Genomic DNA, 15,382 nt, shown 5'->3' with positions numbered 1-15,382 from the left:
TAATGTATCTGGATAAGATACAAATTAAGTCAATTTGGCCACATTTGCGTTTCATACCTCGTTTGTTTTGATTTGTATAGCGCCAGATCGAAAGCACATGGTTGTGTGGAGTGTAACGAAAATCAACTGCTCTAAGCTTGTTTTTTTAACCGTTTATATGCTGTTTGATAAAAGCCTACACAAACTCAGAATAGTTTATAATAAACTAATTACATTGTAGTTACCCTTCCGTAAGTAAAATACGGTTTTAACATATAAATTAGTTAAGTTATGCCAGGCCGACATGAGAGCTGTCAAACTCGCAGAATAGCACCACACATGGCACGGTCCGGTTGAGTTGGAACCCGTTGGTACCATGGTGGCATGGCCATGACTAGCATATAGGCCTAGACAACTCTCGTGAGTGTAGGCCTATTCATTTCACAGGAAATCATGTGGAATTCTCTCTGCCTACTCTAGTGTAATGGAGCACATCTCTGCTTTCAATGTTATATTATGTTTCTACACTCCTCCACTAATGTAGTAATAAATGTCTTATTATTAGTATTATATTATAGACTATATGAAGGGAGTTAATCAGAGACTGCCTGTTGCTTGGTAGATTGGGAGCTACCCTGGTTACATTCCATTACCCGCCCTTGTGCTTATGATAATAATAAGAGTAGATCATCTTTCAGCTTTTCTCCTTTCAATGTCACCTTTTTCATGATACGGAAGACGTCATAATGACAAACAATGCAATGCAGAGAGCAGCAGAATTAAAACCAACAGAAATTTATAATAAATACAATTTTAAAAATCGAATGACAAAACCATTAAACTCTTAAAAAGACCAGTCATCGTGAAAGTCACGACAGATGTTTATAAGGTTGACATTAACAGGTTAAAATATGAATACTGTACTGTATGTTTAAATTAATTAAACATTACACCTTGTATTGTCTCTAGTGCTTCCACAATCCCCTATAAACATTTTGAAATTCATAGGATATTTTACACAGCTAAATCTCTACATTTTCTCCATATATCTACCTAGAGGAGTTTAATATTTGAATTTTTTTTAAACTAAAGATGTGTTCACATATGATTTAAAATGTCATCCAAGAAGAGGGTTGTAGCGGAGGTGAAAAAAAAATTGAATGAAAAACTTCTATCTGTTGAAGAGCAAGCTAGTTTTTTGTATAAATTTATTGATGACATCATCTCAAAGGTAAGATTATATTTTCATATATACAGTTGACTCCACCCAAATCGAATTCGCGTAAGTCGAAAAATCGCGAAAGTCAAATTTTTATGAAAATCCCATTTCTTTCCTATACATTACTGTGTAATTTTTATTTGTAAGTTGAATTTTTCTAAGTTGGAACTCGTCTAAGTCGACGTCTTTTTTGGGGTCCGAATACACACATTCTGTAGTGATTTATATCGTATAAGTGGAAGTCACAAATCACGTGGCAACAACACGCTAAAAAAGCAGACGAAACTATGTAATTCGATAAAGCTTGGTTCCCACTATTGACGCAGCCCACGCAACGTAACAAAATGCCCTTCTTATAATTGTGTTTTCCCCCGTCTGCGTGAAATCAAATCTTCTTGTTGCGTGTCAATGTTAGCATGCCATAGACTTTGACCTGGTGCACCGCATACTTTTGAATATGCGCTGTTTTCCAGTGTTCTTTTGCCTTGCGTTGTTGCGTGAATTTGGTCACTATTTAAAACGCACACACATTTGTTTCTTTAATATGCAATTTCACAATTGATGTTAAATTTTTAGCCATGCTCAGATGCTCGAATTCTGATCACACAATCTGATAACAAGTCATTTCTAAAGAATTACTCTAAAGCAAATCAAGAGTTAGAAGGATGCTTAGACACACTATTTCTTATCAGGACTTCTCTTCCAACACTAGACAATGGTAAACTACTTGAATTGTTAACATTTGCCATAATATTGTTAATTTTACTCCACTCCTTTAAAAGTAAAAAAAAATATACTACAGTGGTCTTTAAAAGCTTTGGAGATAAGAAGAACTAGTTATTGGTCAATAGTGCCAGGGTCATTTTGTGTCGTGCATCCTGGAAAAAGTGTTCATTCATTTATTCACAATGAAATCAAAGATTGTGGTACTTGCTATGTCTAACTATACGTTGGTCGCTTTCTGATGAGAACACTCGTTAAGTGCATAAAGGTTATTAATTTTTTATTTCTTGTAAAAAAACTAGATACTTGTAGCAGTGATGAAGAAGACGGCGAAGAATCTGTGTCTGACAATCTTGAATGTTCAAAAGGCAACGATGTACCTTCTGAAAAATCTGGGTCTGTTACAGGATCTATGTCAGTAGATGTCAAGACACAGCTTGAAGAAGGTATCTCTGTAGCTTCTGATCATAGCCTCAGCTACCAGAGCTCTTTCCAGCAAACGCAGTTCAACCAGCTTGGAGGTATCGAAACGATTGGTAGTGTTTCAGAAGTGCAACAAAATGTGCCATCCATCAAAGAGGATTCTGCGAAGAAAAATTGGTTTGAGGTAGAACATGGTGGTAGTCAATTGATTAAAGGATCTTGTCTTGATAACTATCAGTCGTTGCTACACAAGCCTTCTGGTGATGGTTGTCAGTTAAACACTGCATCTGTACAAGTTGCAGAGATCGCCAAACCACCAGTAATGAAGAGATCCAGCAGCTTTGAAAGCAATACAAGCAACCTGCCAACTCAACAAGAGACCTGTAGTGCCATCGTTCACAGAATCAAATATGAACCAGATACCATCTCTAAACTCCTTCAGCAATCTGCTATGCAACCGAAAATACCAAATAGTACGTTTACTGATGGCACAGTTCTTAAGGTGCTGGTGACTGAGGTGGTGTCGCCATCGATCTTCTGGATCCAACCAGTGTCATCATCACTAGCATCATTGATGCAAAGATTAAGGTATTCAATCAAATAAATATGGTATATTTTTAATGTTTTCTGCATAAATTGTTGTATAGCTTTTTGTTTTAGCTGGGGAAACCCAAGATGAACGCTTATATATATTTACTGTTTTATGCATGAATTGTTTCTTTTGTTTGCTGAAATAAATAAATATCGATCTTCTTAATTATTTAGTGTAGCCTATGGTGGAGGCAAAGGTGACAGTCTCACCATACCAGTAATTGGTATGGCTTGTTGTTCATGTTTTACTCAAGACAATTGCTGGTACAGAACTCGAATCATTGATATATATCCATCTGGTAAACTGTTTTTTATTTTCTATTTATATCATGAATCATATTGGTAACCTCGCTTGACATAATACTTTGTATGCTTAAGTGTGGTTACCAATAGCGATGCAACATAAGACAACACAATGACGTATTGACGTAAAGTTCTGTACTGCGTAATCACAAGTGGGAACTGACGATGCAACGGTGCTGCAAAAATCGAAGTTTTATTTCACGCAGACGGGGGCAATCACAATTATTGGAAGGGCATTTCGTGTCGTTAGTGGGAACCAAGCTTTATGCATTTAATTTTTAAAAATCACTGACATGCTAATGTCCATATTTGACTATGCTACAAGACACTAATCTCATTGACTGTAGGGGAATTTATTAAAGGCCAACCCAGACAGCGTCGTATGAGGAGGCCTGACAAGTCGCCTCGTCAGGGGTAAATTAAACACGTTTTATAGTTCTCCCGACATCCTAAAAACTATGCCCGATGCTCTCTCTAGACAACTCTTCTCATTTGGAGTCAACTCAGACAGCACCGACGAGTCTAGTGTGTGGCCAAGTGAACATTGGCAACTGTTTGAGGCTCACTCGCTCCATGGTTCTGGTGTACTTTAAAGAACCTAGTACATCTTTCGAGACAAGTAGGGATTACCTCGGTGTACTAGTTCACACACATCCACTGTCACAAACTCATCATACACTGCGCCCTCAGCGATAACAGTCTTTGACCGAAGATGCTACCCAGTATGAAGAATAAAATAATAATAACAGACGTTTTGTCGGGCCTCGTCGTATGATGCTGTCTGAGTTGGCCTGGACAGGTTTTCTTACTTATTCTATTAAGGCTTTTATTGTTTTTCTGTTGAGTATTTATTTTTTTTTTAGCATTGAGTTAGAAGGTGTTTTCCCGAATGATGTACGATCAATACGGTACTAGGTATGATCAACTAGCGTTCATGTTCCCAACTAATCATTCATTCATAGAAGTACTGATGAAGAAGTAAATCTGTGGCGACTATAGAAAAAACCTGAGAGTTTTAGATGATAGAAGTTTTGAATTATAATTATGTACTCTTTCATTGAAAAAAGTTTCCAAATAGATTACACCATATTGATCTCACAATCTCTTACAGTAAATGGATCAGAAGTAGAGGTAAAGGTTGTATACGTGGATTATGGAAACTGTGAAAGACTGCCACTAAACAGGCTCAGATATCTACTGCCAGAGTTTGCCTCTTTGCAGGCACAAGCAGTCTGTTCTGGTCTAGCTAAGGTACACTTCAGTGATCATCTGCATCTTGTGAGGCATATGGCGCAGTGTGTGTAACGTGTGTGGCATTGTGTATTAGGCGTTGAATTTTATATCATTCACATCACTCGTCGCAATGCTTGTGTCCTTAGGAAAGACACTTTACATTTGCTCCTTTCCACCCAGATGTAAAAATGGGTACCTGGTAGGGTTAAATACAACTGCATTGATTACTAGCTGCAACATTATGGGAGCTCTGTGCATGTTTAATTTAAATGACCGGAGTAATAATGTGAAGAGGCTAAGAGCAAAGTGCTATATGTAGCTACTGTACATATTATATTAATCATAATTATTGTTTTCATCTGTAATGCAATCACTCTTTTATAATCTTACTAGGTGGTCGAAGGAAAATTGACAATTCCATTTTTTATTTTATTTTTTCAGGTGAAGCCGCCAGGTGTTAAAAGCTGGAGCCACGAGCACACATTATTTTTTGTCAAACTAGTTGTCAATCAAAATCTGACTGCGACAGTTTCGTTCCGTCCAGGTACACAAGCACCGTTGGTTGATCTGACCTATGACCTCGTGGCTAACCAGGCTAGTAATTCAGTGTTTACAGATAAAGATACGTCACCAACAATAAAGGTAATATAGTGCAATATTATCTATTTATGTGTTGTTAAAAATGGAAACATTCAGTGTAATTTAACATCATATTTTGCTTATAATAGGATGAATGATGTAATGTTTTTGATAACTGGCCTTATGTTCTTACATTTAAAATACCTGGTTGATGAGTTTAAACCTATAGTATATTGGTACCCTTGTGAAACATATTTGAGCCATGACGGCAACATATTCCAGTCAGCTTTCTAATGTTGCATTTGTTTGTCTTTACTGAAAATTTAATATGTCAGACCCTCAAAATCATATGTTACTATTTTTTTCATGCATCAGGGGTGTTGGTAGCCATTTTAAATAGCCACCATTCTCATCAAAATGTGAACACAAAGTTGAGTTCTAATTTTGCCAGGGAATTTATTTTGGTATCAAAATACCAACAGAACACCTATGGTTTTATGAATGATATTTGAACTATATCATTTTTATTGTTTCAGGTAAATGTTGCTGAGTTAATGATTAAAAACGGACAAGCTGTTCCTTTTAGCCAGATCACTAGACCAAAGAAAAAAATTAGTAAGAGTCATTGTTTATGTTGCATGTCTTTTAAAGTATAAAAATGTTTACATTTAAAATACTTTTTTGCAGTGTTTTTTTGTTTCACAATATAGGTGTTACATCAACCAAAGGCAGCTCTATCTGTGTTGCTAATTCAAATTGGTAGTCAAATGCCTTCTCGTGTTTTTGCCCTAACGCTAAATTGAACTCTCTATATAATATTTATCAAATTTAAAATACTTTATTGCAGACTATTTATATGTTTTTCAATATAGGTAATAGTCAACCACAAGTAGCTCTTTCTATGTCACAATGCCAAGACATCGGTTCCTCACCAGCTACACCAGAGGATCAGCTAGAAGTTCTTAGTCCTATTACAAAAGCCAAGATGATATGCAGTAGGTTGAAACAAGACAACGCAAGTGTGAAAGATGAGAGTACAAAGCTAAGATCTTCAAGTGGCGTCTCTCTTTCCAGTAGTAGTAAATCTTTCAGTGTTCCAAGACTGGATATTGGAATCAAGAAAGCCCCTAAAAAGGAAGAAGGTGTCAGAAAAGGTCGAGGTAGAGGTCATGGGAAAGTTTCGAGTTACTCTAAATCAATCTCGGATGCATCATCAGAAGATGGTATTCAAATTGGAATAAGCTCAAGGAAGAATGCACCTCCCAGGATTCCATCTTTTCAGAAAGATTTCATTACACAATCGGAAACAAACGTAAAGGACCGTCCAACAGTCACTTCAAACCAGTCTTTGCTGCCTAAAACATCACCACCTTTTAACGAATCTGCAACTGTACCACAAGCAAAGACAACTAAGGTGGTCTCTGAAGTGCCAACATCCTTAGCTGAAAGAAAAGATAAAATTGAAGCAGGAATGTGCATCAATATTGCAGTCTCTGACATCACCAGTCCTACAGAATTTTACTCGCATATCATTAGTAGTGATGCACCTAAATTAGATTACTTGATGGATGAACTAAATGACTACTTGAACACCAGTTCATCTGAAGACGTTGATACAAACTTTGATGTTGGTGCCATTTGTTCTGCAAAATACTCCGAAGATGAGAGATGGTGTCGAGTCAAAATTCTTGAAATGAAGCGGAAAATGGAAAAGTCTGACCAAGAAGTGGAGATGGTTTTCATCCACTATGTGGATTTTGGGAATACTGAGTGGGTTCGTAGATCTGAAATTCGTAAATTACCATCCTGGTTCTTTGATCTGCCACCTCAGGTGATCAGGTGTTCGCTTTCTCATGTTTACCCAAAGAAAAGAGATGCGAAAGAAGATTCAGTAACAGAAGGTTAGTCTGACGATTTCTTTTTAAAAAAAAAACTTTTAAAACTGCAATGCATTATTGTAAGAGCTGAAAGAAAAGCATAGTTACACCAACTCTTAAGAAATAAATTGTGTATTACTAAAAGAAAGGCAGAGCTCTAATTGTAGTTTTGGTCTCCCAACATAACTAGGTATTTATTAAGATTTTTAGTTTATGTGATTTTCTGTTAAGCTTTGTTTTCACTAGAACACAATGCAAGAACACAATTTGACCAATTGGAAGTGATGGATTATTAAATAAACTACATCCTTGCGTTGTGTCTTAGTGTGAACCAAGCTTAAAGAATAAATCAAATTCATCACCACGTGTGCTTTTTTTTTTAGATGGTTGGTCTCGAGAAGACATTGAACAGTTTGTTCACCTTACAGGGTACCTCCAAAGAATCTCAGCAAAATGTATATCAACCGAAGAAACATCAAAGTAAGTTATCTGGAAGATCTAAGTGGTCATGTCCAGATTATTCTACTGCAGTTACTGCAGTATTAAATGTTTTTGTGTTACTCCAATTAGAGTAACTATTGGTGTATTATTTTAGATTGTTGTAATGTAGAAGTTTATAAGCGAAATAATCAGATGATATACCCTAAAAAGTTTAGGTTAAAGAGAAAACAAAATGTAGTTATACTGCATGTGAAAAGAAAAATATTTGATTTTCCAAAAATACAAATGTTTTTACAATATTAGTGTCAATTTAGAGGAAAACCTTGCTGCAGTTTGCACAGGTACTTTTTATTTAATAGAATGCAATTGTTTTGCTTTATTTTAGCATGGTAATTCACCAAGTGATATTAAAAAAGGTCATTGATGGTGTACAGTCATGCATCAATGAACAGATGGTGACCTTGGGTCATGCTGAATCAGACATGTTTGAGGCACAATGCGGTAAGGCTTGAAAAAAGGAAATGAGTAATTTGAATTTTTTTTTTTTTTTAAATTGTGTCCATACAGGATATTGGTACATCACATTTTGTTGTCACATAAGGTTTGATAGTGCAGACTGAACAGTGAGACATACAAACAAACAACATGTAATGTATTTTCAGATATTCCAGTTGTTAGGATTGATCATAAAGATTTAAAACAGGAATGTGCACCAACAACAGAAAGTCCGTCATCTGTCCAACCTGTCAACTCGTGTATTATTGCAGAAAGCGTGGCGCTAGATAATTGGAACCCAATGATGGAGGACTTCATATCCCAACGGAATGCATATAATATTGATGTCGATGATCCTGGCATAGCTACTGTTGGCTATAGTATGTATATACAGTATTTTATTTACTTGCGTCTGCTCCCTCGAGAGCTGTTATGGGTAATGGTATGGATATTGAACTGACATGTGGCAGGTATGGGTTGAAACCTGTGGCATGTTGCTTACTCCTAAAGGCATTTGTGCACCGTACACTATTTGAAAATAGTCGTCTTCCGGTTTGTTGATCATATCATATAACCCAAAACCCTGAAACTTTACCCACAGCCCTGAAACTTTACCCACAAACCTAAGACTTGACCCACAACCCTAGGACTTTATCTTCAACCCTGGAACCTTACCCAAAAGCCATTGGACTTTACCACAACCCTGGTACTTTACCCAAAATTCTGGGACTTTACCCACAACCCATTGGACCTTACCCAAAACCCATTGGACCTTACCCACAACCCTGGGACTTCACATACAACCCTGGGATGGGGTTGGCATAATAATACTAAAATAGCTGGTATATGAGTTCTGACAGATATTACTCAGCAAGATTTTGTTATTATTTTCAGAAAGTGATGTAACTAATAAGGTCTGTCGATTTTATGCAATGGGTGACTTGTGTTACCAAGGTGATAATTGTCAATATCTTCATTCCTCAGGTAATGAAATCTTCTTGTTTTCCAAAAAAAACCAAAATATACAATTGGTATTTTAAATAAAATTTTATAAAATAGCTTTTCTACATAATTTTTATGTCTTAAAATGTCTTTTAATTGTTGTTAGTACTGTTTATTTTTATTTCAAATCTATACTGTACAAAACATACCCCTTTCATTCACATCGCTTCAACTGCAGAGTTTTCACACACTGCCATGGTACACAGTGTTGATGTGAGTCTGTGCAAACTCTTGAGGTTTGTTTATGAAAGAGGTATTAGCAAATTCTTTAATTAAAGACAATCCTTCTATAATGTGTACTAAACATAGGCCAGGCAAAAATAGAGTTAGCTAGTTTGATAAACTATTGCAATTATTGTTTTGTGTAGAAATCAAAAGAGAAACTGTAGATGCATATTGGAATGACAATCCATTGTCACTACCGGACGAGGGCAGCTGTGTTGCCATGCAAGTAAAGTCCTACTACAGTGCAAGCCATTTCTGGGCTCAGTTGCCATTCGGCGCCAAGGCACTGCAGGACGTAAAGGTAGAACGGCATGAACATGCTTTAGAGGAGGAGGGGGAGACCCTGGAAAGCTTGGTTGAGTCGATAAAGTAAGTATATACTTTCACTAAGACAGAATACATTTTGCATGGACACTTTATCCCATTCTATTGTATTGTGTGGCCGAGCAGTTAAGACAGTGGAACCGTAATCCATAGCATTGTGGTAAGGGTTCAAGGCTCACTGCCATGGTTGTTGGTGAAACAAGTTTTTTTGGATATAAAGACTATAAACCGTAGGTCCAGTGTACACAATATGGTTGTGTGCACTTTAAGAACCTAGTACATCTTTTAAGACGAGTAAGAGTTACCCCAGTATACTAGCTCACACAGCCACTGTTGAATGATGAAAGAGCACCAGAATTGGCAGCACTGACATGACGTGACCGTTGGGGGAGAATGTCATTAAATAGTGTAACATCTAAAGTACACAGCACCATGAAAAATGATTGTTGGAATTGTATATATACAAAAGGAAATTGTTATTCTTATTACTATTGTTTTAATATCTTATATCTATCTTATATTTGTATTTATTGTGTTTTCTTTGTTTATTATGACGAGCAATGAATTTCCTTTTGAGGATCAATAAAAGTTATCTTATCTTATCTTATTTTATTGTTTTAATATCCATCAGCAATATTTATGGAAAGTCTTCGCATACAACTCATACCACTGATTTACTGTTAAAAGCTGATGGTGAACTAGTGTGTTGCAAGTACCAGGCTGACAACAAATGGTATAGAGCTAGAGTCACATCCACAAATGCAGAGGAAAACACAGTACAGGTATTTAATTATCCTCCCTAAAAACTTTTGCATATTTCTGCATATTTTCACTCAAAAAACACACGAGTGTCTGCACTATTTAATTTGTTCAGAATCTTATAAGTTTCATGATATAGTTAAACATGTTAGTCACATGTTACAGTTATATCGTGGAATTAATTTTAAGGTTAAAGTAAACACAGTGTCACATGTGATCTGTATATAGAAAATTGTCTAGATACCCTTGTAACTTCTTTTATTAGACTTAAACAAGCACAAGTTATTTGAATTGTTTTGTCTAGAATAATTAGAATAATCATTTTTTTGCTTACAGGTGTTTTATTTAGATTATGGAAATTCGGAGGTGGTGCCCGAATCATCGGTGCGACCTATGCTTCCACAATTTCTTCACCTTCCTTTCCAAGCTGTTGAGTGTTTTCTTTACAATGTGTCGGTAAATGATAGGAAAACGGAAGAAGCTAGGTAAGATTGCATAGATTATACAGAAAAAGCGTAATTAGAGCTCTGACAGGTATAAAACGTGAAAACAGATTCAGAATCATGTCTAAATATTTAATGGAGTTCATGTTATGTACGCTGCGCAGTATGCGCACAAATACGTGTGCCTCTAAAATTTAATAGAATAGTCCATGGTTCAATGTCTATCAAAATAGTGAAATTTAATCAAAATCTGTTAAGTAGTTTTAAAGTAGTTTTGACAGACCAACAAACAAGTCTAGATTTGTTTTCTTTTGAATTTTTAGTATTGTGATATTCTTTTCAGAAAAGTAATGGAGGAATTGACGGTAGATAAAACCCTAGTAGCACTTGTGAAGGCAAGGTATGTATCCAGTTGGAATCTAAATACTGTTTTTGGATACCCCTATAAAGGGGACACTTTCCTATTAAAACAAAGAGAGGGAAATATGCTTTAATATCATGTCACTATTTAAGGGACAATTTGTTGGGTCTCGACGATGTCCCATTAATATAAATTCAGGACACAACAAAGTGTCCCCTAAAAAGTGTTCCCCTTGTTCATTTCATATGTAAGTGTCCCCTTAATAGGGGTTCTAATGTCATCATCATCATCTTTTATTTGAATCGGCTTTCTCCCTCTTCCAATGGGTTACTGACTGTCACTCGTTCCAGGCTGCTACATCACCTCTCTACTTCTTCCTGTCTGCGCATCATGTTCTTCCAAAGCAACTTTCCTACTTTCTTTCTTCACCATATTTTTACACCTCACCTTTGGCTGTCCTCTTCTACCTCCAACTTTGAATGCCAAGCTCTCTTTACTGATGCATCTTTTCTTTAACTATGTCCCATCCATCTCAAGCTCCTCCTCACAACTTCCATGATTGTTCCATCCATGAGCTTCTTTGTGTTTCTCCTTTCTGCCTGCTTAATACCACACATTGGCCATTTCTGTTCCTTTCAAAATTCCTTCTTCAGTTGTCTTTATGTTCCATGTTTTGGTGGCATACACAATCGTTGATCTTACACAGGATTTGTCGATCTTTCCTTCCTAAATCTTCAGCTACACACATATTTTTTGCATGTTTATTATTATTCTTACATCAGATTTTGTCATTTTATTTCAGTATGGCAAGCAGAACTTTACACGTCATTTTAATAGACACCAGTCAACCAGGAAACGATTTATACTTGCATCAGGAGCTTATCGACAGAGGTCTTGCAACTTCTCAACCTTACGACCAACAACAGCCAATCGGAGAGAAATCCAAGAAATATGATCGATATGCTAATTGTGTACCAGGCTGAGCTACTTTTTGTTTTGGAGAATATTTACCGTATGTACTGAATTAAAAGTAATGGAAAGCTTTTGATATGCGACGACGTAGGAACAGTTACGTCACATTAATTCATTCAATTTTGGCGGATTTTATGCTTAGACACGACCAGCAATATGCATGAGTAGTTCCTTAGTTGTCACAAATTGAAGCTCCCTAATAATGGTTTATTTTGGAGCACTTAATCGTGCTGTCAGAGTATTAACTTAATAAATTGATGTTCAAAGTTAGGACATTGAAAAAAGGCAGCTCCAATTTTTTACGTATAGATAGCGTACACTACAGATGATTTGCTGATCTGTCCACCTTTCATGGCGAAATTGTTAGCACTGTTCATTATCATCATTAAATATCAATTCCCATTCTGTAGAACCAATGCAATCTAACAACAGGATGCTGAGCTCCGGAGTAGATCAAAGGGTTTGTCTGTGGCTCCAACAAGATCAGTGCGCTGCAGGGAATATGTACATAGTACAGTACTGTTGGTATTTGTCGCAGCCAGACATAAGATCAAAGGCAAGGCAAGCTCGAGTGTCTTGTTGTTAGATTGCCATTATAGTTGAACTACAGTACAGAAAGAAAATACTTCAACTTTTCTTACAAAGTAGCTTCGTAGTAGTATGCTTCGTACTGTAGGCTATGTTGTTGGTTACGTATGTTACATTGTTTGGCTTCGTAACCTCAATAAACAACTTTCAATGAGCTACGTTCTAAACTTCGTAGGGAGTTCGTAACCTTAATAAACAACCCTACGATGTTCTTAGTGAAGTAACAAGGTGTGAAAATTAATGTGTTAATTTTGACTGGCGGAGGACCAAGTTGTAAATTACAAAGAAATATATATTTTTTTAATCGTACTCATTTCCTTCGTGCGTGTTTACCTACTCAACGGCAAATATAAATATAAATTTCCCACGATGTTAACGTACAGACACGATCCAACACAATGAACTAGGCCGACAAAAAAGATCGTAATAGTATCAGAATGTTCAGTCGGTCGCTCAAAAATACAGACCTAGTTTTTTTGGTCACATGACATGAAACGTGATATTGTACTCTCTGTTTTACCGCAACCTCTAACGTGTTTTTTTACTCTGTACGACGAGAGGGGTGGCTGCAAAACAGTAATTAAGATCGTGTACATGGATTTTGCATCACATGACATGAAACATAATACTCTCTAAGTTCTAAACTGTTCCCTCTCCAAATTGTGGTCGTGATAATAATTTAATTGTTAAATTTTAATGTTAAATCTTAACATGGAATATATATTTGTTTTGCATATATTTTGTTGGTGTCCTAGCCTAGGTGTCGTGTTGTTTTTATAATTTGCTAACCCAAGGTAGGATTAAATTAAAATTTATAGTGTAGGCCGCCTCTCTGCCTGAGCTGAGGCCCACAGGCCTGATGTCGTCTCGCCAGCGGATGTCCGGGCAAATTAGGATAACCTATGCGTAGGACGGCTACAAAAATTTACGTCTTCTAGCTTTAGATAGGATTTTAATTAGCGAACAATACTCTGTTTGTATTGTCCATGACAATGGTGTTTACTAACCCTACAAACCACCCTACGATCGACGCGTAGATAATTATCATAAAAATACATCGTAGGTGCGAACAACACTTTGTAGGCTACGTTCAGAGAACAATGACTTACGATCTACCTACATGTAGGCTACGAAAGGTTCTGTAGATACGGAGCAGTCATTTCTTTCTGTACTGTAATGGCTTGTAATACAATTAACCAAGTGGAAAAGATACACTGAAGTGTGTTGTATTATTTTGCCTATTTATTTAATAGAATGTGATTGGTTGAAATGGCATCACATATGATACCATTCCGGGGATCGAAAATATTATATTACTATATTTTGCATCCGTGCTACATGCTTTGGAAAAATATAATCCCTCGAGAACAGTATAATTTCTTCTGAGGATTTAAAATGTTTTATTATCCCAAAGAAAGCAATGTCCGTATAATAAAGTATACCATTTTTGTTTGTCTTTTTCAGAATGTTGTGTAGGCCTGCAGCGATGGTTTTGATCTAGTAGGTCATGTAGTGCCCAGCAGAGCATGCTAATTTCTGTTCCTGTCTGCAAGGCCAGCATGGCAAAGAAATTTCACCTTGTTCTTTTAATGTTTTGCTACCCATTCAAGAAATTATATTATTTTTAAGTTTTTGTAAGATATACATTTATATATCTATATTATTTTATACAAATTAAAACTTTATTTAGAAAATGAATAATTTTGTTCTCCTTATATAACAAGTGTATGCGTACATATAGCAATAGTAGCACATAATTAGCAGCAACAAAGCATAAAGTCATTTGTGGCGTTTCATACGTGATTCCTCTTTGTTTTCAGGAAACAGTGTATTCAAATGCCAAAATTTAAGATTCAAATGGAATCCCCAGTTTGTATCGTCAATTAGTCCAAGGCTATCGAACCAAACGACATGTCAATGTATGAACTCATAACAGTCCTTTGATCCTATCTTTGGCTGTAGTGTCAATTTGTCTATACTGTACGTTTGGGTGGACAGTAGTAGTTTCTTCTAAAAAATAAGGCACTAGCGCCGTTGTTGTGATCAACGCTCCACACACAGTAATCAATGAGACTCTGTTACTATTGACTATAACAATCAACTTTTAATAACTCCTTGAATGTAAAATATCAACCGTAAAGGTATATCAACAAACATAAGTATGGTGCGCAGAAAGAGCATAATACAACAACGTTGGCGTAGGGCACTTTCGCAACTGTCTCGTGTTACTGTACTTTCGCACCTAATTGAAAACCCTTCAAAAACAATTCACCCACTGCGCGGAGGCGATGTTGAGTGGCAGTCTTATGCCCAATAATCTAGCGTGGTCACATTAAGGTGCGAAATTGGAAGTAGAATTACACAATACAGGTGCAAAAGTGCACTAGCACCAAAAATAATGTTGATCCGTGTCATTGACATTAATCAAGAACCGTGTTAACCTTTTTAATAGTTAATAATAAAGCGTAATTTGTCTAGGTAAAAATTCTATTGAAAATTGATTACCAAATTGAATGACTGACTTCTAGTGTGTACGTACTGGAATCTTTCATCTGATGGAAACAAAACTGGTGAGTTTTCTTTTCAGTTATATATACAAATTCAATTCCATAACATTTTTATGGAGTGGCCATAGTGCCATTTATATATACATATACAACGTAGGCTTAAGTACTGTGCAAACAGTTCAGTATAGTTAATAAATAATATAGGCCGCACCTATAAAACCATACCTACCAATTTAAAGTTATGGTTGCGTTGACAACCCTTTGTGCGTATGCGCTATAGAAACACATTTAAGTTTATTTTCTCAAAGTACTGTTTGTGAAGATTGACATCTTATTAT

General features: G+C 36.2%; 2 protein-coding genes across 2 annotated transcripts in view; both read left to right on the top strand.

Annotated features, from left to right (window-relative positions):
* LOC144856315 (ATP-binding cassette sub-family C member 9-like) overlaps positions 1-15,382 on the top strand; it is a 259,349-nt gene that overhangs the window by 57,504 nt on the left and 186,463 nt on the right. The window lies entirely within an intron of this gene.
* On the top strand, positions 95-14,232 carry LOC144855672 (uncharacterized). The gene is made up of 19 exons (XM_078713585.1): positions 95-230; positions 1,072-1,210; positions 1,775-1,916; positions 2,224-2,932; positions 3,110-3,234; positions 4,350-4,489; positions 4,913-5,113; positions 5,587-5,665; positions 5,923-6,951; positions 7,311-7,407; positions 7,754-7,869; positions 8,031-8,243; positions 8,758-8,847; positions 9,234-9,459; positions 10,046-10,196; positions 10,510-10,658; positions 10,960-11,016; positions 11,780-11,989; positions 14,002-14,232. The coding sequence occupies exons 2-18, from the start codon at positions 1,094-1,096 to the stop codon at positions 11,958-11,960; spliced, it is 3,822 nt and encodes a 1,273-aa protein (XP_078569711.1). The 5' UTR covers positions 95-230; positions 1,072-1,093; the 3' UTR covers positions 11,961-11,989; positions 14,002-14,232.

Source organism: Antedon bifida, chromosome 11 (assembly GCF_963402885.1).
Source record: "Antedon bifida chromosome 11, ecAntBifi1.1, whole genome shotgun sequence".
NCBI lineage: Eukaryota > Metazoa > Echinodermata > Crinoidea > Comatulida > Antedonidae > Antedon > Antedon bifida.
Note: the sequence above shows the minus strand (reverse complement) of the source record. Positions and strands in the feature narration are given on the sequence as shown.

Coding starts and splice junctions, on each gene's coding strand:
- LOC144855672 (XM_078713585.1), top strand. CDS start 1,094: ATGTCATCCAAGAAGAGGGTTGTAGCGGAGGTGAAAAAAAAATTGAAT. Junction 8,244..8,757: donor CATAGCTACTGTTGGCTATA/GTATGTATATAC, acceptor TATTATTTTCAG/AAAGTGATGTAACTAATAAG. Junction 10,197..10,509: donor CAGAGGAAAACACAGTACAG/GTATTTAATTAT, acceptor TTTTGCTTACAG/GTGTTTTATTTAGATTATGG.